This window comes from Pogonomyrmex barbatus, unplaced genomic scaffold, assembly GCF_055798465.1.
Source record: "Pogonomyrmex barbatus isolate J1 unplaced genomic scaffold, ASM5579846v1 scaffold13, whole genome shotgun sequence".
In the NCBI taxonomy this organism is placed as follows: Eukaryota; Metazoa; Arthropoda; class Insecta; order Hymenoptera; family Formicidae; genus Pogonomyrmex; species Pogonomyrmex barbatus.
This window is the reverse complement of record NW_028297109.1, coordinates 2,667,124-2,689,756: the sequence shown is the minus strand read 5'-3', so window position 1 is coordinate 2,689,756 and position 22,633 is coordinate 2,667,124. Positions and strand designations below refer to the sequence as shown.

General features: G+C 33.8%; 3 protein-coding genes across 4 annotated transcripts in view; 2 read left to right on the top strand and 1 right to left on the bottom strand.

Moving 5' to 3' along the window:
- The window catches only part of nAChRalpha1 (nicotinic acetylcholine receptor alpha1), a 220,865-nt gene that overhangs the window by 1,354 nt on the left and 196,878 nt on the right, over positions 1 to 22,633 (bottom strand). The window lies entirely within an intron of this gene.
- On the top strand, positions 208 to 8,293 carry LOC105429828 (uncharacterized). The gene is made up of 4 exons (XM_025218974.2): positions 208 to 1,062; positions 6,474 to 6,682; positions 7,181 to 7,288; positions 7,375 to 8,293. Exons 1-4 carry the CDS (start codon positions 931 to 933, stop codon positions 7,523 to 7,525), a joined length of 600 nt encoding a protein of 199 aa, XP_025074759.2. The 5' UTR covers positions 208 to 930; the 3' UTR covers positions 7,526 to 8,293.
- On the top strand, positions 8,481 to 19,115 carry LOC105429829 (uncharacterized). 2 transcript variants are annotated; one of them, XR_016138291.1, is made up of 5 exons: positions 8,481 to 10,117; positions 17,699 to 17,856; positions 18,515 to 18,622; positions 18,683 to 18,939; positions 19,012 to 19,115. XR_016138291.1 is itself a non-coding variant. In XM_089072414.1 (4 exons), the coding sequence occupies exons 1-4, from the start codon at positions 9,995 to 9,997 to the stop codon at positions 18,789 to 18,791; spliced, it is 498 nt and encodes a 165-aa protein (XP_088928540.1). In that variant the 5' UTR covers positions 8,481 to 9,994; the 3' UTR covers positions 18,792 to 19,115. The 2 variants fall into 2 exon arrangements, 1 of the variants encoding a protein (XP_088928540.1); XM_089072414.1 differs by having other exon boundaries at positions 18,683 to 19,115.

The window sequence follows — 22,633 nt, the reverse complement described above, 5'->3', positions numbered from 1 at the left end:
ATTAAACTGAGTAACAATTTACATTTCATATTTTATAAATTTACTTTTAAATATCAAAGATTGGAATGAAAGCGTGGAATGAAATAAATAATACAACTGTTAATTATTATAATGGGTTATTATAATGGGGTTTTTGTAATTTATATAAATACATTTCACTTATATTCTTCTGTAATCAATGCAATATATTCTTTAATTACACGATAATTAAAAATAAGTTCAGATATATAAAAAGATATATAAAAAAAAGACAGTTTCTATTTTAATTATCATTCTGTAATTAATGGCAAAAACATTGAAAAATATGGTCGCAAAAGTCTAAATAAAAATGCAGCAAAATGCTTTGCATAATAATAATAAAATTCATCGTTGTTTTTTGTCACATTTTCCCGCTGTAAAGTAATATTATTTTGCTGTTTGTAGGCGCATGAAATATGCGACATGGACTTTTAATGAATCGCTACGCGTCTCAAAGAGGTAAAAGATAAAGAAGGTGCATTTTAGAATACGAGATAATTCTGAATAATAATGTTTTGCGTGTTTTACGTAATAAAACGGACGGCCAGTTTTTGGACAAAAACAATGCAATAAATGACGAATGTGAAACTCTGAGCAGAGACAGTACAGCTTTTTGACGGGAACGTGGCAGTTGTTGACCTAAAACCGCTAAAAAAGCTGTTATTGAAAACTATCCGGAATACAAAACTGTCCCTGTTTCTCTTACTTAAACTGTGTTTTTCTCGAATGTATACGTACTGTGGAAACTGGAATCAAAATAAAGGAAATGACACTAAAAACGTGGATAGATGTAGTATCCATGTAATTCATTGCATCAGGTCAAAATAAAGAGTCTGAAATGCACATAAAAATTTGTAGAAATAAATGTGATATTGTATCATGTATTTCTCCCGTTAATTTTATTAGTTTGCAATGGCGAGGAAGGTGTTCCTGCTCAGCTTTCTCGTATTATATTCTTGGAGAAGCGTGAGTTCCGCGTCTAGATCGAGAAGGCAGATGTTGTACCCACCACCAATCGTCTATCCATATGGAGGAACATTCAAGGTATTTTTAAGGACTTTTTATTTGTAGAAATCGATTTTATTCAGTATACGCTGTGTAATATTGCTTTATTGATTTTGATTTTATCATTTGAGCATCTAAAACGAGATTCTTTGCATGATAGCCAAGAATCTTGATTAGCTCGTAAACTAATTTTTGAAGTGCTTCTCGCTACGCGCGTATTTGAAAATTTTACTGAATATTTTTCTCAAGAAGACGCTAACTAATTATGATTCTCACGACGTAATACTTTGCTTCGCCAAATGATAGTGAATCTTCTTCGCGAAGGAGCGGATTCTACCAGCAAATATCTTCCGTCTGACGAACCAATGATATTCTCATCCCTGGGTGCAGTAGATTTCTGTAATCACCCTGCAGTCTGGGTACTACTAAAATAAAGTTTTTGCTTCTTGATGTTCAAAGAAATTTGCATAGTAGAACTTCAGCTTCAACACGCAATTAATTTTATGTTATATAAAAGTACAGCGTTATCTCGTTGTTTTAGTATCAACCATTAAGTACAAATGAAAAAGAAATTTACAATTTTTATAATATCTCAAACATAACGCTGCATGCCTAATTAATTTAATTAAAACGCACGTACTAAAAGTTACCGTTTATAATTTATTTATAAAGTTAGAAAAAGAATGTTTGAAACATCTAATTGTTTTTATATTAACAAATTGTTTGAGATAATAAATTTTTCTATTAATACATGTTTTATTTTTATAAATAATAAAAAGTTTGAAGAAACTGAGAGGAGAGAGAGAGAGAGAGAGAGAGAGAGAGAGAAAGAAAAAAATTAACAAATAAGATCATTATTAATTTTTTCGTAACAATTTTTTCTTCTCAGATCAGCTCTGAGCTTTCTCGTTAATATATTAAATAAAAATGGCATTTATATACAATTCCTTGATATTTTCTATAAATTTATTCCAATTATCATCTTCATTAACGGCGAAATTATTTCAGAGATAAAATTTAAATTTTCTTTAAGTACAGTTTCATTGGTACAGTGCCATTGGTAACAACACTTAATGGCTTTAATAGTACGAAAAGTAGGTGAGCAAATTTAAATAGCGAGAACGTGCCGGTGCACGGTACAGGATGCGATTGATAATTAATTGCAGTTTTATTTGCGGTACGCTCTTAAATCCTCTAATTAAATCGGAAAACTCCTGCTATGCAGTTTTCGCAATTGGATGAGACGATTCGATGTCACAGGTTGTTTGTCTTCGTTTTCGCTGCCTCTATGAGATATTCTCTCTTGATATTCGTACTATCTCTTTCTCTCTTTTTCTTCAAAAGAACGAAAACTTAGAGTAAATTAAACGAAAACTCGATAGAGTATCTGATCGGCGTGCAAATAAGAGGTTTTAAAATTGTCTGGAAGAGTAACCGGAGATGAGAGAATGTCAGTTCTTCCCCTTTACTTTCCCATTTCAAGTTTTACTATGTAATTATAGATGATAGAATTGAGAATGATTGCTACTTACCTAGATAAATAATGTTTTTAAGAAGTATAATGCTCACAAATTTTATAAACAGCATTTGCAAATAGCAAAAATTGATTATTTGTGATTAAGACATTTATTTAAGATGTTTATTTAAGATGTAGAGAAATATATAAGTAATAAATAATTAGCGCTGTGTATATCTTGATATGATTTTATATTTGTATTAAAAACGTTTTAGTTAATTAAACATTTAGTAACTTTAAATTTAAAAATTTTAGTATTTGTAAACATTTTAATTTACTTATTATTAATGAACTTTTATTATCAATTGCTATATTTATATATTTACATATTTGTTATTTTAATAACGTTTCTTCAAAACTCATTTATCTCATCTCTCTTGTATATTTTTATCATAGTAATATATAAAATAAAAAAATCAAAGCAAATATGTACCAGTAGTTAAGTTAGAAGAATTAATAATCATATTTTGGTAAAACATTGATCAGTGACATTAAATATTATATTATATCGCTTTCAACATTGAAGAAAAATTTCGAGAAATACTAAGAATAATTTAAAAAAAAATCGCTTTAGAAGAAAGGCAGTATAAGCATCGCTTTCTTTATTATTTTGCGAAAACAACGGAATTGAAAAATGTTGCAAGTGCATGAGCAGCAAATTTGTTATATCCAATCAACGAAAGAGTTGACATATGAACAAACAAGCGAAGCAAATCAACGTCTCGATCATACGCTTTATATAATACGAAGATAGTCAATTGTCGGGGTCCTCCCTGGAAAATTGAGAAGACCTTTTGATCCAAGAAACAGTGCGGCAATTGTAAATATTTGAATGTTTGCCTTTTAAAAGGCTTGCTGGCGGCCAAAGGGGAAAGCGAATTGAGCGCGTTCAGGTCACCGCACGTGCAAACTCGCGGAGGAAATTATGTCGACGTTTGATTGTAACTCGCGACGGGGGGGGGGGGAGAGGGGGGGAGACGAGCGGAGGAGGCAAAGACAAAGCTCTTTCTCTCCGGAGTATTGCTTCGCGCGGTAATATCCCCTTGCGCAAAATGCGCATGGTTAATAAAGTGCGGCTTGAATATATTTCGCGAATGTCCCCGTTATTATACGTACTTGCTACAATGATATCAGATTATACAATGTTAAATACCACGGAGAAAAGCCCCGCCGGAGCCTGGCTTTTCTCCTGGCCGCGTATTCAACGCCCAATTCAACGTGGGAAGACGCTCGCGTGAGTTTCTTCCGGAGATCGGTAGCGCCGCCACATTTTAACAAATGTGCAATATCCGTAACAGAGATAAATTCCCGAGTGCAGAATTACAAAGCCGGCGAAACGATCGCGCGGGAAAGCCCTTCGGGATTCCTAATGTAAATACGTTCCGAAAATGCGATAGAGGAGAAAACAAGACGAAGAGGCGAGAGCGTAGCGCGCCTTTCGGAGGGCGGATATTTAGAATAAGATATCGATCTCTCGTCTTGATTCGTACAAGTCGGGGCCAACCGGTCCACTCCCCGTGGGACCTCGTCGAATTCAGATTCCGTCAGATGCATCCGGTTTGCTGCATAACGGAAATGTTGCGCGATTTACAACGAATCGATTCGACGAAGAGCAAGATAGGTGCAACGAGAAGAACGTCATGCAAGGAATTGATAGAGGGAAAGATAAAATTCATACGAGTTGGATGCAAAATTCGGTGTTAATTCAAATAGAGACCAATAATATCATCGCCGTTTAACTCGAAGACGATGCTCGAATCTAGAAATTTTTATTTTTTTATCTCTTTATGTTTCGAAAAAAAGTGACATAAGATTTTTACATCTTTTCTACATAAAATGTTCGCTTTTGTCGTAACTAGACTCTACTATGTATATTTTAACGACTACCCTTTTAAAGTTAATTTTAAAATGTATCCTTTGCATTTGGAATATTTTTATCTTACGCCAGAAAGATCTGCTCAAAGTTTTTTTTTCTATTTACATGTGAAACGCTTCTTTCGCCTCGTCGAGTAAACTGTGAAGAAATGGAAAAAGTAAACGAGCTCATTGTATCTGTGCGATGTACCTAAATGAAAATTGTACATAGTAATTTTACGAGTACATAATAATTTTATTACGTAACATACAGTGATTGTACAATAATTATGATAACCGTGTAATATTGATTTGATTATTATAATTAATTATTAATTTTAATTTATTACTGATCTGAGTATCAGAATTAACAAAAATTTTTGACTGCCTCTATTCGAACAGAATTTAGATACAGTGTACACTTTATCCAATCCAGTTTAAAATCAATTGACTAAAGTCAATCCTATCTGAAATACAAATTTCCGAGTATAACGTATACACACATATTTCAGTTAGTATTGCTAAATTATTCATATGTATCAGTCGTATTTTCGTAACGTTTCTCAAGAAACGGGAACATAAAGAGATAATGTAAATAAACTGGCAAGGCGTCTTGGCGACGTCGGTTCGTTCTTGCGATAAAGAATACGAGGCACCTAAGCAAAGTAGAAGCGTCACGCAAGTCGTAAAAACTAATGCGGGAGAAAGGACAGGTTTGGCGAGTGGCCAGGGAGATGTAAGTGGCTCCTCCGTCATCTGCAGGTTATGAAAATAGCGGATAAGGATAGAGATCCTATTTCTAGGAGGAAGCCGCAATCAAAGTGCCGCAGTCGGGGAAACGTGTTTCCGTAAAACGCAAACGAAAGCCTTTTCTCAATACTCCGCGCGTCTTAGTACATCAAGTTTCGCTTCTCTCTTGTCTATCCGTTTCTCGATGTCTCGCGAGTTTCGGAGCTTTGCCGCCCTTCCTTTGCGCCGATGATGCGCGCCCTTCCCTCCTCCTCCTCCGCGTTTCTCCCGCGTCTCGTTCATCAATCTCTTCTCGATTATCGCGCGCTGCGGCCGGACCGCCGGCTGCGCACATCTTCACATTCAGTAGACGCCGATATTATCGTTATTGGTACCGTATCTTTGCCCGTGCCGCAGGCACCGTGCTCAGATCAGACGCGAGTTTCTTCTTCCATTTCGCGGGTGATTTACGACGTCGCGTAATCTCTAAAATGGATTGGCGAGTCCCGCTCGTTCGCGCTCCCATCAGCCCCCTTCTTTATGCGAGGGGGGGAGAAGGGAGGGATTGATATTAGCATATGAATTTTTATGTGTCTATTGCGAGATGGCATCAGCGATGACGTTACTCGGCGCAGGTCCTTCGAGTTGTGGCGGAAACGGGATCCCTTCCGTCCCTTTCCACCCAGCCATTCGCGCTCCATGCTGACTCGAGAAAATCACAAAATTAATTCCCATCCGTTTTTCGTTCCCCGCATCTTCGGTCTATACTTTGCCGGATGAGCGAGTAAACTGCCCCTCGCGATATATCCGCTCGCGGCATGTACCTTTTATTCTCCGATCGAAATAGAAAGCTACGCTTTTATCTCGATCGGGAAAGAGATAAATCCTTTATTTTCGAGGATAAAAAATTTCTCTTTCGTGTTTCCTGCACGAAAGAGAAAGAGAGAGAATATCATGATTTAAAGCGCGACCGCTGGATCTTTTCTTCTTTCTGGAAGTCCTTCTAGAAATGTGCAGACACGTCTCTTTTGTTTCGCTGTCATCTTGATTAAAATTTTGCAACGCTATTTCAAGAAATTTTCCAGAAAGTTGTTCCGTATCCTACATCGTTTCTTTGATTTTATTATAATTTTTATTTATGAACATTATTTATGTTTTTTTTTTTTTATAAAAACAAGTATTTTAAAAAATATTTATGTTTTTTTTTTTAATAAAAAAAAGTATTTTATTTCTATATGTAATACTCCTTGTACACTAAAGAACCTTCAAAGGAATAAATATGTGTGTATTAAAAATATTTATAAGTAGTTAATATCATCACATTCATGTGATATATTATATCTGTGATAAGCTCGTCGTGGGATTTGCAGTGCCCGTACAGCTCTCAGGCAGAATTTTGGTTTACGGGCAGAACTTTCAGTTCCAATATCTTCTACCGCAGAACGCGACATTCTTCACGGAGTTTTTCGAAAACGCGTCATCGTCGCGACGGCGACGTGAAAGCGTTAGCTGGGACGAAAGAATGACTGTCTATCGGCTTCTGGAGGAGGAGTTCGATAGGTAAGGATTATTTCTCCGTCAGACATTCGTGCACATGAGAATGATATCGAACGATATGGCAGCATAAAAATTTACCACGTTGTTTACATGCCGATTTACGCGTCCCAAGTTGCAGACGATATTTTAGTGGAATGTTTAAAGATTTAATACAGATATTTCTTTGGCAAACGAAGACCAGGCAAAATTATTAATTAAATGAAAGGGGGCTAAAATAGCAAAGTGAGTAAGATGACGAATTTAATTTTTCGATATAATATATAATTAAAAATGTATTAATTTATATTTTATATTGAATGTAAAAGGAGGTATTATTAATTATGAGGCACCTCTTTAACAATTCGTATATTTGTAAATTCTAATCAGTATTATATCAAGAGTTACACATGTAAATAATAGCAGATAAAGTTATAGTTTATTTATTTATTAAATTATAATAATTAAATAATATTATTGCAACTGCATATGTATATAATTATTTTTTCTTTCTTTAATTCGTAGAAGGGGAGTAAACGGAAAAGAGTGCATGAAAAAGGACATATGTGAAGCAGCAACGATGTCTCTAGAGAATGAAGGACTCGTAGAAGAATTATTGCACCTTTTGCTTACGTAAGAACGTCTAAGTTTAAATTGTAGATTAAAATATTATTATAATTCTTGAGAATAATCAGAGATATGATGTTTATATGTTCTAGTCCTCAACAAAGAAACGATTCATCTTTGGACTCCGAGTATATACAGGCATTACAATTTGGACAAGGAAATCATGATTGTTCAAGGATATATAATTCGTGTCCTTTTGGCCAAGGAATTCTAGATCAAATTTCAGAAATAATGTATCATTAAGAATTGTAATATATATGTATAATTCACAGTCTCTCTCTTTTGAAAAAGTTAATCTGAAGAAAGCCTTCATACGTATGAAATAATGCAGCAAACGCTATTTTAAAATTGTTTAAAAAAATGTCTTTTAAATCAAAAATATTTTATGGAAAGCCACTTATATGGCGCTTTTGACGTATTAATGTTCAAAGATATTTTTAAGACATGTTGTTTAGGAAAATACTTTATAAAATATGAATTATTATTTAAAATTGATGATTATAATTATGCGAAATTTATTTTTGAGAGATCTAATGTCGTTAAGAAAATTTGTAAATAATTTATTTTCAGTTATTATTTAATTCTTTATTATGCGTACTTTGAAATTACATATCCATACATCCATATTTTTAAATCTCATTTCATTTTTGCATTATTGAAAATATTCAAATAATTTCGGAAATCTAACTCGTTTAAAAATAAAAGTCAAAGAGTCGCTGTAATATTTTTTCGATAATCACCATGTTCAGTTTAGATTTTATGTCAATACATAAAATCGGAGCAATAAAGTAAGTTTTTAGATAGTCTGATACCGCTCAGAGAAGTATTGTCAGTTTTATGTTTTGCGTTTTTCAACCTAAGAGCAATCTATCCAGATAAGGAGAAGGAAAATATCTAAGGCGGTATTCATGATCTACTCGTATTTAAAAACCGTCTTAAGTAATATCTTAAGATGTTAACAGCTCTACGTAGTTTATGATATTGTAAATATGTACATAAAAATAAAAAACGTTTAATTTTACAGGAGAATTAACAATTATTTTAACTAGTTTAAAATATGTAGAAGAAATCTACTTTCTTTAAAAAAAAAAAACGATTTTGAGTCGTTTTAAACTGTATATACTATATACTTTTACTTAAGTTTTAGAAAGATAAAGTATAAGTAAGTTTCTAATAAAATGAAGAGAACAGAATTTAGTATGCATATTCAAGTTGTAATAAAATTGTGTGTGTATAACCAATATTATATCTAAAAGCAAGAAGATTCTATTTCTATATTTGTGATAAAGAGGAACAAATTGCTTAATAGAATTTTTCAAGGATGTATAAATAGTTTTTTTATTTTATTTGTTAACTTACTACAAAATTAATTTTCAAATAATCAATTTTAAAATATGTTTTAATTAATATGGTACATGTAAAAAAATGCCTTAATAATTAATTATTAAATTTTACTTTATTTGTAAACAATTGAAGTATCGAATGGAATCAAACTTTCGTATAAACGAAAGAAAGGGATTTGAATAATCGATTTATAGTCGGAATTCACGCGTAGATAATTGTCGCGTTACGCTTCAATTAAATTAAACACTGTTTCACAGATTTAACATTAACCGCTTTTCTACTAATTGGCACAAAACGGAAGTTGATAAAGAGGATAATCAAGATGGGACCGATTCAAGGCAGAAAGTGCGATTTTCATTAAATTTATAAAGATAACTATATTGAATTGATTGCGCATTTGGTTTCCAAATTTTCGATGCAATTATTTTAACGGTAAAAGATAAATATAATAATTCTTAACAATGCATTGAATTAAATAAGTAATAAATAAAATTCTATATTTAAAAAAAAGAATTTTATCTTCAAAAAAAGAAAATTTTATATTATGTATAAGCAGAAGGCCTAGGTTGGATATCTGGATGATATCTTCTTTGCAACTCGACAACGACTGATTTCTTTGCAATCGTTATATTAAAACAAATATGCAACAAATAAATACATGTATCCGATTGAATTTAGATGCACGACTTCTCTTTATCGAGTCAAGTAATCGGATATCTAAGGTCAAATATCCTGCAGTAATCAACATTACTGCGGGACTTATAATTGCTATTACTTCTAATCGCACTGAACATTTCAGAGATCTCAAAAAAGAAAATTAAAATGTGATCCCGAATAATTTGTTCTCGAGAAGCGCAACATTGCGCAACGAGCAATCGAATACATTATTCACAGAGATACCGGTAATTGATCGGTGCTTTTGGGACGCGTAAAAGCGTAAGCGCACTCGCCGGAGCTTCGGGCGGAAATAACTTTCGCAGTTACACTCGGTCGAAATTAAGCGACCGCTGTATCTCGCGGAATTAACGCTAACCGCGCACCTCATAATTGGCAACGAAACAGCCGAGCGAGAGCGAGCGCGGAGGTCGAGGGAAGGGGGAGGAAGGGGAAACCTCCGCAGAGAGGTTCCCGGTTCACGTTGCAATCGCTGGCACGAACGATCGTAGTGGTTGTTCGAACTAAACGTCAACGGATTCTGGCGTAAAGCTTGTCACGTCTCTCTCTCTCTCTCTCTCTCTCTCTCTCTCTCTCTCTCTCTCTCTCTCTCTCTCTCTCCCTCTCATTCCGCAGAACTCGGAACGGATTTCACAATAACTTTGTTCTCCTGAGAAACCCTTTGGCCCTGGTCCCGCCTCCCTCTTCTTGACAATGCCGATTATGCGCCCGCAATTTTGGTACAGTGTCTATCTTATTCTGTTCGTGACAGCGAGATTCACGCACTCCGGAAGACCGGTCAGAGCTTTGGCTTTTCGTAAAGGCAGCACCTTTTTCGTAAGTGTTATGTGATATCTCTATCGTTTCGTATGCATTGATAACGCGTAGAATCCCAAAAGTGTTAATGAAAATGTTTAGCTTTATTATTTTATTATATTGATCTTATTAAATTGTATGTGTTAAATTCAAATATTTATTTATTTTGGAATAATGAAATCGAATAAACACATTGTGATCATGTAACTTATAATTAAGGTTGAAAAAATTAATTTTTTTGAAAATTAACCCACTACTATTATTCGTTAATTATTGAAATAAGTATTTTTTATCATTAGAATTATTTAAAAAGTTATTTAATGAATTGTTATAATTTTCGTTGTTCTTTTACTAAGATTTTTTATGTGTTTCATATATAAATAACATATATAAATAACACATGTGTAAAAATCGATTATATTTGTTATCACTAGCCAAAAGATGTAATTGCAATTACTACAATTTATTTGTTTAAAAAATGAATAAAAGTTAGTGTTAATTTAATCTCGGATGATTATAAGAAAAAAAAGTAAATTTTAATTATTTTTTTATGTAATTTTAATGTAAAAATTAAATAAATGACTATTCATCTTTAAAATAAAGATGACAATTGCAATTTGTAAGATGAATAAATTGGCTAAAATGGTCGAATAATTGTGTGAAAGATTTAACATGAATTCATTAAAATAGAAACGGTCGTGAAGAGATGGCGTAGCATTGATGTTATAACTACGCAAACTGGTTGCAGGTAGTTTGCCTCGTAAAACGGTCAGCATGAAAAAAAAAATTAACAAACGTTAAATTGACGATTCATCAAATTTTGACGGACGGGAGCACGATCGATTTAGCAATTTTCCACGTTACAGCGATTTCAGAGCAAACGGTAGCGCACAAAATTATGAGCGAAACGCCGTCAAAAATGGACGTCATCGGTCTTGAGAAAAAGTCGATGAAATCACATTATGAAAAATAACGTGGAAAATTAAGACAACCATAAATGACATAATCGATCGAAAGTTTATATATCACGGCCGTTCAAGCATTTGTATAATTACGCGGCTTAATAACATATAAATGTTCTAATACAGACTCGGTAGAACAGTAAAGGATTAAAGGGTAAACATATATATATATATATATACACACACAGATCGGCATAGAGAAGCGAAGATCGCAATATTCTCACAGAGCATTCCGATTGTTCTGCTTTGGCCTTCTGCGAAGCTAAATTGAAATTCTGCCGTGCGTAGAGCGAATGCTTCTACGCGTTTGGAACGCGTGCGCGCGATTTCGATCCCGATGCTGTACCGAAAGTATTACCTCTGTAAAAAAATATATCGCATGAATATCGCTCGCGAATTCATCACGGGGGGAATGCCATCGGGAAATATTTTGTATCCTTGACGCGTGGCGAAATCTGAACGGCAGATATGCGTGTGCCCGATTAATCACATTCTCATTACGCGAGAATGCATCGCCCGAATGAGAAATTCGCGGATTATTTTTTTTTTTTTTCACGCTGATCCCGCCGCGCTCGTCCGGTAATTCGCCCGGACTATTTTCGGGTTTTCTGCCATTTTGGAGCCGTTCTCTCCGCCGCGAACCGGTCGTTTCGTGATACTCCAATATTCAAATGGTGAAAAAGGCCGCCGCGCTTGTTTTTCACTTCTCACGGAACAGCTGCGCTCGCGATACGGCATGTTATGAAAACAGCTCCCGTAATTTATACGATTTCGCGTCCAGTTTCGTCGAACGCGTAACGCGGATATATCTCTTATCTTTCCGAAAACTGCCTGCTGCATGATGCCTCTGAGACTAAAGTTGCGCGTTGAACCTCGTAATATAGGTTTATTTTTGACAGCTGTACAGATATAAGCAACAGTTTTCAAAACTTTCCGTATCGACGTGCTCTCCGCTGCGTATTCCCCATTGAGTTCTTCGTATTGAAAGTTGAGATAGGCGCAAAATTTATTTCTCGTTAATACGAAAGCGGAAACAGTGCTCGAAACACATTGCTAAAAAGGAAAAAGGAAATCTGCGATCGCGCCAGTCATATCTCATTTTATGACGGTCTTTTACGTAATCAGCTGTAATATAATTCTTGATTAAATCGTAATTTCAAATTATTCATAATGCGTTTGGAAAGCGTGGACAGGTAGTGTAACGCGAATAAATTTTAACCAAGATCGATTATTACATTTTGTGGAAAGTAATGAATTATGATGTGTGTGTGTGTGTGTGTGTGTGTGTGTGTGTGTGTGTGTGTGTGTGTGTGTGTGTGTGTGTATATGTGTGTGTGTACATATATTCAATAATATCAACGAAAATACGAATTAATCCTATCTCAGGCTAAAGAGAACATGGCGTAAAATAGGTGAAAATCCATGCATTCGTCGAAAAAAAAAAAACAGCATAGCAATTTCGACGTATTAAAGAAGGGTGCGCGTACGTCAATGGTAAATGGGCAAATGGATCCGCCGTTCGGGCGTAAAAAGCCATAAGAATCAATGGATAACATTGTTGGATGATATCCCCCGTATCATCCCCCGTGCCGGCGCATAGGCGGCACTGTTTATGCAACCCTCCCCCGGCGCGCCGCTGCAACGCGAGAGGGTGAATTTATGCGCCATACATACGAGACCGGCTCTAATGTAAACCGATCGGAGTTGCCCGTATTTTCGCTTTAAAAGGCACGAAGCCGCGGATGGCGAGCATATTTTGAAACACGATGTAGCACGAGGCATTAATACGGGATGAAGCTATACGCTTCACGACGTAAGTACGTACACCAGGTGCCACAAATGCCTTAACACATGGAGTCGCATCAATTTTTGGTGCACTCGCGGAACGTCTCGAGTTTGGACCGATGCGTCATGGCTGTTGGTTATTCGAGGAAAACGAGACATTATTATTACGGAGCAGCTGGATCTGGCAACTCGACAACTTTATGCCCGACATTATCGCTAAAGTAAATTAAAAGATAAGCTACAGATTCTTCTCGTGCAATTAGACAAACGGCAATTCTCAATTTAAATCCAGTTTAATTCGATGCTTATTTAATTTCAAGCTAATTTAAATTAAATTAAATTTATTATTATTATTGTATTTATTATTATTATTATTGTATTATATTTATGTATTATGCAAATTGTATAAATTACAAAATTATATTGGAATTATTAATTGTCAATAAATTTGTGTCTTTATGCAAGCAACAAGGTTGAGACGGGTGCATTTTGTTTGATGAATTAAAATCAGAGAAATGACATTATGAAAAAATACATCAAGAATTATCTTTAAGTCCTTTTAATTCTTTAATGCAAGCCAAAGATGAATCTTTAATAATCTCTTGCTTTTTTAAAAATCATAATTTATTGGTTTTCTTTTCACTTAAATTATAAAGCGATTATTTGTAAAGATTAAAATTGGGTTGTGATAATTTTTAATTTATTTTAATTTGCAATGATTCATGATTTATACACATTTATATTTGCATTAATTTAATGGTTCAGATTATATTAAAATCATTTTTTTGTTCCTATAAATAATATTAGACTATGTCTAATATCACACGTCATAATAATATTTTTTTCTAAAAAAAAAAAAATAAATAATAGATGTGTTCCTAAAACTTCAGCATTCTTAGTACAGAAAAATTATAACTTTTTAATGATGCGGCTCACTATGACGAAGTACAATATCAGTGATATGCGTCGTGTTTACCATGTACATTATTCAATATACAGCATGGGAAACAGAGCTTAGAATCAATATACATAAATCGTCTCGTTATATCCCATCTACATAGCTGTACATAGAAACATATTTAATGGATTATTTTAATCGATATTTTATTGTGATGTGTTTAAAAGGTAAGACCTTAAAGTATTATTGAACTGAAAATAAACACTATACATTATTATGAGAAAATTGTGTGAATAAATAAAATTGATTAAAAAAATAATATAAGATATTAAATATTAAATGTTCTTACAGAAGAACATTACATTGCTTTTATTATCAATAATTTTACAAAAATGTATCGATAATTCTTTTTAGTTGATCTGTAAGTCATGATAAATACATTAACAAAGTGTGAATTGATTTAGCATAAGATTAAAATCCATATTTTAAATTTATATTACTCTTGTTATAACACTTTATCTTTCAAATCTGTTCAAGATGTACCTTTGAGAATTCTGACAAACAAAGAAATGTACAAAATCGCGCCTGCTATATTCTGTCGAGCTTTTTACCTCGACCTTTTCGACCAAGCGTCTTGAATGCGTTTTGGATGCGGCAGATAACGCAGTCGGAAAATTATACAATGTACAACGGTCCAGTGCATATACATATTTCGTCTTGGCGGTCTAGAGGGCTGCGCATAAATCCGATTGCCTTATCGTATTTTCGGCCGTTAAGAAACAGGGGTGGCTACAACGCGGTGAGGTGGCGGGACACTGACAAACGGCTTGCCAGATCCAGACGACACTATCCCTCTGTCGCATTTACACGAGAGCAATCCAGGCGATTCACACGGTTTAATAGGCACCGCGGAACCGGCACGTTTCTGTCTCACCGTTTTGTCCATGTTGGTTTTTTGCAAAAAGAAAAACACCAGAAATCAAGGGCTGCAATTTAGACGCATCATTCACTAACAAGAGAATAAATGAGCATTGCTCTCTCTCTCTCTCTCTCTCTCTCTCTCTCTCTCTCTCTCTCTCTCTCTCTTTCTCTCTCTTTCTCTCTCTCTCTTTCTCTCTGTTAGATAATCGCATAAGATTAATTTTTCTATATTTTTGAAAAAGAATAAAAACAATGAAGAATAATTCTTTTATGTGGCGTAAATATTATAATAAAATTTATGAATATATTTATAAATATATAAAAGAGATAATGTCTTAGCCGTGGCTTCTGGTTTTCGAGATACATTATTTTGGATTGAAATATTAAAAAAAATATTACGTAAGCTACTATTTTAAATTTATATTTGTATTCTCGCAGTTTATCATCTGTTTGATTTGATTTTAGGCAGAAAAAATGAATGAAGTGAATGAATGAAGTGAATCGTTTGGATATTGCTCTTTATTTTTCGGAGAAGAGAGATAAGCAAAATGTTCCATTTATTTGACATATTGAATTATTTCTGAAAAAATAGTTATTTAAAAAAAATATTTTAGGCAAAAATTAAAGAATTTTAACGATATATGAAAGTGCTGTTGATTTAATTTTAATATAATGAAGAGTTATGATCTTTCTGTGTAATGTGGAGAAAAGAAAAGAAATACTTGAGAAAATATTTACTTGATAATAGATTTTTAAAAAATAAAGATCAAAAAATTTATTCATATACCTTTTGGGATTTTATTACGAATAACTAATAAAGTCGTAAAATTTTGCAAAATATATCACGTAGTTTGAGTGTTTTTGTCAGTAGATCCTCATCCATAGTAGTTTTCTTTTTAAAAGCTACATAAATGATCATTTCTGGCCTCGCGGATATAGCAATAGCCATGTGATGTGACAGAAACTCTGAAACTACTTTTATTTTTGATTTAGATTCTGTATTTATATGTACTTGTATCAATCACGATCATTATCGAGAAATGTTATTATGAGCGCGTATAGCGGTTCTTTCTGAAATTAATTAGCAAGAGACACTAAGCATATCAGAATGGTCATTAACAAGATAATAAGTTTGTTTTTTTTTTTATTTCTTGCATCGTTCATCTTTCTTATTTTTCTTTCTAATGTAAAGAAAAACAGAGAAAAGATGAACAATGCAAGAAGTGAGCTAAAAAACAGATCTATCTATTAAATAATTCTTAAATCTGTTTTATTTGTTAATTACATTCTTTTTCTAATACACTAATCTTTTTTAATTTTAAAAGCTGACTTAAATTTTTCTAATACACTAATTTTTTTACTTAAAAAAATTTTTTTAATTTTTTTAAAGTAAAAATTTTAAAAATCTTTTCCATTGAAAATGTATAATAGTTGAAAAATTTTAATCTTTATCTACTCTTAGCTTTATATAAGATCAAAATTTGTCAATTCATAAAGATTATACGATAACATTTATATAAAGATTCTATAATTTATATTTACATGTAGATAATAAAATACACAGATTATAGAAAAAAATAATCAAATATATAATAGATTACTTGGCAAGCAGGATTTAATAATTTTATCTTTAATTTTTCCTATCATTATCTTATTATCATTTTGTATCTTTCATATTTGTATATTCTTGATTATAAATATTTTTTTCTATCCTTTTAGAAAAGAAATAAACACGATGAAGAAAACATAGCTCGCAGCATGATGTATGTTATGATAAAACTTACGTATTTTTCTCTCTCTCTCTCTCTCTCTCTCTCTCTATCTATCTATCTATCTATCTATCTATCTATCTCTAATAATCTCTCAAATATTATCCGAAGAACCTCTTAGGAATGCGTACAAATTGCTATCTGAGAACTTTGTTTACGAAAGATTGACGAGTAGCGCGGAAGTTCTTGCAGTATTGCTCGGATAATAAGGGAATAACTTCGGTAAAGTCACGACGCAGAGACGCAATTTTATGATAAGTGTCTCGTTATTTGTGAGCAAACATAAAGATTGAATTACAGAGAGGAGATACCCGCGGCAGAGGTTGGAAAATAATACATTTCTTACATTGGTATTAGAGAATTACGCTAACGCTCGAACCCGTTTCATGCAGATAACGGAATAATTCACAACAGTAATTCGGATAAGACGAAAATTGTCCGGGCGATTCCGTCCTACCTCTGTGAATTGAATGGCTGATCGAATGGAAATTCAGAAAGTTCCCTCGTAGAGATTATGGCGATTTCATACGCGCCCGCGATCCTTTGATATGAACTTATGATTTCGAATTCCAAGAAAGTTGCAGGTAAAATTTCACGCGACTTCCCGCGTGATTTCGTGCCTCTCTTCTCGATTCTGTTCTCGGAGGAGTTCTTCGCACACGCGGAATGTAAAATCTATCTGAAATTATTTTACTCGCGCACATACGTTATCGAGAATAATTGAAATAATAAAATCAATATCTAGCTGAATCAGCAACGTTCCACTAATGTATTAAGTAATTTTGAATTACTTGATTATTTATTTTACCTCATTTTATTTTACCTCATTTTGAATTTTATCTCATTCATAAATTGTTGAATATATCAAATTGCATTACAATCTAAATATATTTTGGATATGTTTTGTATTCTTAGCATTACAAATATGTATTGAGAGCAATGAACTATACTTACTAATTTGGAACGCAGAGTAATGGCAACCAAATTGTTAATTCGACAAAGATCACATGAATTGGGATCACAGTGTTCTTGCTAACAATATCTGATTATTGTCATTTTTAATTTTTAATAAATAAAAATTTGCAATATGATAAAAAAAAGATAAGTTTTTCCCATTTGATTATTTTTTTCACATTGACAACGTCCAAAATAATAGTTATTCTCGGTTAAGTTGCAGTTCGATGTTCCTGAAATGATTTGTTTGGCAATTTTTGTTTATTTAAAGCTTAATTCTTCAATGAATGATAAATAAATAATAATCTTTCAGTTACGGCTGAATTACAAAATCAATTCGCTGCCTTATACGACGATCTTCGCGCAAGCGGCGGGTTTTAAGGCGGCATGGGAACTGCCGACCACCGGTGGGCCTCGAAACATCCGGTCCATCTCCGATATCCACGAATGCGCCGAGCTTGTATACGAAAGGTAATAAATACTGCAATAGCCGCTGCATAATGTAGGATTAGCAACGAAACGCGAGGAAACAGAGAAAATAGTGGCAAAGTGTTGTGAGGCAAACGCAGAGGATGGCAGGGGTTAGTCTAGTTAGAGTTGGGACTCTTGGAATCAGGATGTTGGTGTGGATGGATTTCTGGCTGGATGACCGGCTTCCGCCGCCAACATCAACGTCGAATAACCAATGTGTCGTCGGCACTTTTAGCAGATTTTTGGCCACAGTTTTCGTCGACCGAAGTTTTTTAGCTTTTCAAGATTTATGAAAAGAAAATGAAGAAATTGATTTATGTTGTGCAGATGTTTGATGTATCTTCCTCGGAAAATAAGGATAATTAAGATAATTAAAGACACTGAAGTAAATACGATTCCATAGTAATTTCTGATAGTATATTTAATTATAATTTTTTAATCGTTTTTATTAAACGTTTACGACAATTATTAGAGGCTTAATCGCTTAATCTATTTAATCATTACAATTTTTGATAATATTGTTGAGAAATATTGAGACACATTTATTTTAGAATTCTAATTATATTAACTTTGATTTATTAATTTTAATTAGTTCTCTAATTTCATTCGAATAATTTCACCTTTAATTATTAAATTCACTTCGCGGCAAATGTTTTAGTCATGGCTTTGATGGTCGTTCCTGCTTGCTAAAGAATATCTGTCAGACATTACAATATGCGAGACGGAAGGACGGTGTTCTAGGGAAGATATTGAAGTTACTCGCGGGGTGAGTACCGTAATATTAATATCAGTTACGTGCTGGTATGTTAATCGTCGTTGCTTTCAGGTTGTATATTAATAATGATACTTGGCACGAAGATCCGCTGTTCTGTGAGTATCATACCAGGAATTGCCCTCTGGAATTAGTCGGGTTTAATAGTTTTACGGAGAATTAGTACCGGCGTATACCAGAGAGTGCAAGTTACGAGGAATTATTCGGTTGCGTCGTAGACAAATTATACGTTAAATGCGATATATACATATAACATTACTACATTACGATTATATTTGTAAAAATAGAAATTTTCTACAAATGATATTTTTGTGAGTATTATTAATAAATATACAAAAGACCAAAATATTATTTTTTGACATTAAAAAATTATGTTATTGCAGATATCAAAATGTTATTGTTACTAATAAAGACGTTATAAATATAAATGTATTAAAAACAGAGCGATATTGTTTATGAAAATAAATAAAGTAAGAATACAGGTCTACTCAGTGTATTATAATATAAGAAATGTCGTGCCAACAGCTTAGTAATCTTTGTGACAGATTCCATTTTTCATGTTGGAATAAGTATAGACATAGCAAAAACGCTTGAGGACACATCTCACTCTTATACGCGATTGTTCTTACGGTTATCATTAAATGACATTATGAGAAATGACAGCGGTTAATGAAACATTTGTCATGCTGCAAAACCGCACTCAAATTATTCCGGGGGATCGGACACGAAAAGTAGTAAAATATGGTAGTACGTCAGCCGACTAAATGTAGTAAAAATATATGTTTAGCTATAAGACTAGAAAGAAGAGAGCCGTGAAGGGATGAAAGGGTGAAAGGGATGAAGGGAGTATAGTATGTATTACAAAAAATGAGCGAAAGGATATTTCTACCAGACGTTATATACGACCTTCGGTGCTATTAATTTGTCTTCTGTAATGGCTACGACCAAAAAAAAAGTTTTGTGCATTATTCCTATTCTTCTCTCTTTCTCTTTCCTCCCGCTTTCTCTTTCTCTCTCTCTCTCTCTCTCTCTCGTATCCTTCGTCTCCGTTTGTCACATCCTGCGACAGGACGATTATAATTGCTACTCGTGGACCGAGCTGGTCCGGTTCCAACAAAAAGCATTAATTTGGACTATCTGGCAATTAAAAAAATGTTCCATTTTGCGTCCGCCATTTGCCAGCGCAAACATATATTATTCAGAAGTCAAGCTACAATCGTTGTCACTACAATTACGCTAATGAGCCAAACTCGCTGTATCTAACTCTTTGCTGCGATAAAAACTTCATATTTACACATATAAAGATAACAATTATTTAAAAGGGGAAGAGTGTTTTTAAGTTTAAAAATTTTTATGTTTACTTGTATTGTCTATCTTATTACATGAAATTTAATGCGTTCAATTGTTAATTGATATCTTAATTTATTTTATGACTTTGATATTGTTTTAGTATTTTTATGTAACGTATAAAAAAATTACGCAAAAAATGTCTCATTTAAAGTACACTTCTTTCTTGCATGACCTTTATGAAATTGTGTAGCAACGGGAGAACCGTTTCTCTGTAAATGCGTATTTTTAATTGTGGCGCATTGTTGCCCCCACGATAGGTCCCGCGACACAGTCTATTTCATTATAAACGAATATGGCGTTGTAATAAGACCGCTTTATTAGCACATAAATGAATATGCGATGTAATTATTTCGAGCTTCATTCGTGATAGGAGTTGTATCGAAATAAGGACGTCAAAGATAGTTCTCCGGTGCAAGTTTTAACGATCGAGAATATGAATTGTTAATTTCGCGTACCGGGCTAACAGTATGTACTTTTTGCATAGCGAGAAATTCTTTGCTTTATTTTTTTTTTTACGATAATTATTTTTGAGTGAACATTAACGAGAATAATTGAATTGGTACGGGTAACAGAGAGAATATTAAAGTAGAACGCTGAAACTTTTATAAACCAATCAATTGCTTAATGCGTGACGAATATAACTCTCTTAAAGTGTATCGTATTATATTTCTGTCGGTAAAAGATGAAATATTATTTTATAGTAACTTCCAGATCTTTTTTCTCGTGACAATGACTGTGGAAAATTACCAAAGTCGCAGAGGTAATTGAAAAAGATTTTGAAGACGGCACTCACCTGCAAATAGAAGAAGGATAAAAAAATTTAAAAAGCCAAGATTGACATTACGGGATTAGATGGTCGCGTGCTGCAATAACACACTCCGCTGAGAGTCCTCAACAATGTGTTGAGGATCGATAAGGGGGGTAGGCTAGGCGGTAAAGAAATTTCTTCCCCCCCGTACATCCCTCGCGACGGTTTGCGTGCCACAATCGCGGTAACTTCCATTATGTATTATACGTTGCAAGTACGTTTCCACATCTATATCTCCCACGGGCCCGCCTTGTTCGCGTTCGGAAAACCTCAGGAGGGCCCCGATGACCCTGTGTAAAATCAATTTGCGATTGTTGCGACGGGATATAATCGCGGAATGGCACGTCGTCGACGACGCATCGCACTCTCCCATTTGCTTGTGCCCTCTTAACGCGCTCGTTCCCGTCTCCACGCGTTGTCCCAGCGGACGGTCGCGTCGGCCGGGATTGTCGCACATTTCAGTGGAGAACGCAATATAATTGCGTCTGGCGGCTCCCGGTGAGCCGCGCTTTAACGAAAAGCATTAATTTAGAATGCTCTGCGGTTTTCTTGTCGGAAAACCGACCGCGCGCGCCCAACTCCCGCATGCAATTAATGGAAACTCGTACCGACGTCACGAGCCTCCGTCGCAAAGGGGTCGCTCGCCGAAGGAAAAAAAAAGAGGGCACGTTAGCTCAGGCCTTGCCAAGCTCGAAACCACGAGCGAGCGGGTGATATTACGTGCATGGCGATAAAGTCGGTACAAAAAGATTCGGTCGCGATGAATGTGTACGTGAGGGAGGCTTGTGACGGCAAGTCACCGAGTTGACAAAGGGCAGGAAGGGTGCGACGATGAAATAGAGTGGAAAATCTCAAGCGGAATTAAATAAAAATTCCTCTACTGCTCGTCCCATCTGTTTACTCCTATGTTTTGCATCTTTATCATGAATTCCTGCTCGCACGTTCCATTGATAATTGAACAAGAACAATATGCGATATAATTTTTATTAAAGAGGAATTAATTATAAATTCTTTAAAATATTTTCAGCATTTATGATGCCCGCGCATTATTCTTTTTTTAATTATATATGTATATATTAATTATATATGTAGCATAATGTATTGTAATTATATATTATTAATTTATTAAAGATATAAATAAATATATACTTGTTCTTATTATTGTTTCTTTCTTTAATTACGATTTAATAAATATGCATAAAATAAATAAGAAATTTAGTGAAATAAATTAGCCTTTTGTTTTAGCAATGTTCCGCTCGATTATTTCAAAATTTTCCGTTGCGGGAAATTCAACATGTATCGTTTTTTTACCAGCGAATTAAATATTCTAGTCTTTAATTAACAGAGTATTCAAGAAAGATTCGAGGAATCTTCGAGAACTTTAAGAACGTAGACTTAGTAATTATTGATTTTCCACTTTCTTAATTGCGGACACAATTTGTACCCGCCGGGATTTGCGCGATGGCTCTGCCTTGAGGTAAAACTTCTTGAATATATATGAGAAAAAAACACTTAAGTATCTATCAATTAGTAAACATATGGATTGAAATATTTTTCATAATTTTTGCATTTGTATAAAATTATACGATCAATAATATAGTATCGAATTTATCATTAAATAAACTTAAAGAACAATGCATATTTATTCTATATCTAATTATAATTTCTTTGTTTTTTCTGAATCATGATTTATTACAATAATTTAATTTGCGTCATAAAACTTATTTTTTTCTTTTGTGAGAAAAAAGATAAAAACAGAAGAAAGTATTGAAAAAGAAATGAATAATTGTTACAATTTGTGTAGTCGATGATATCTTTCTTTTGTAAATTTTATTACAAAAGTTACA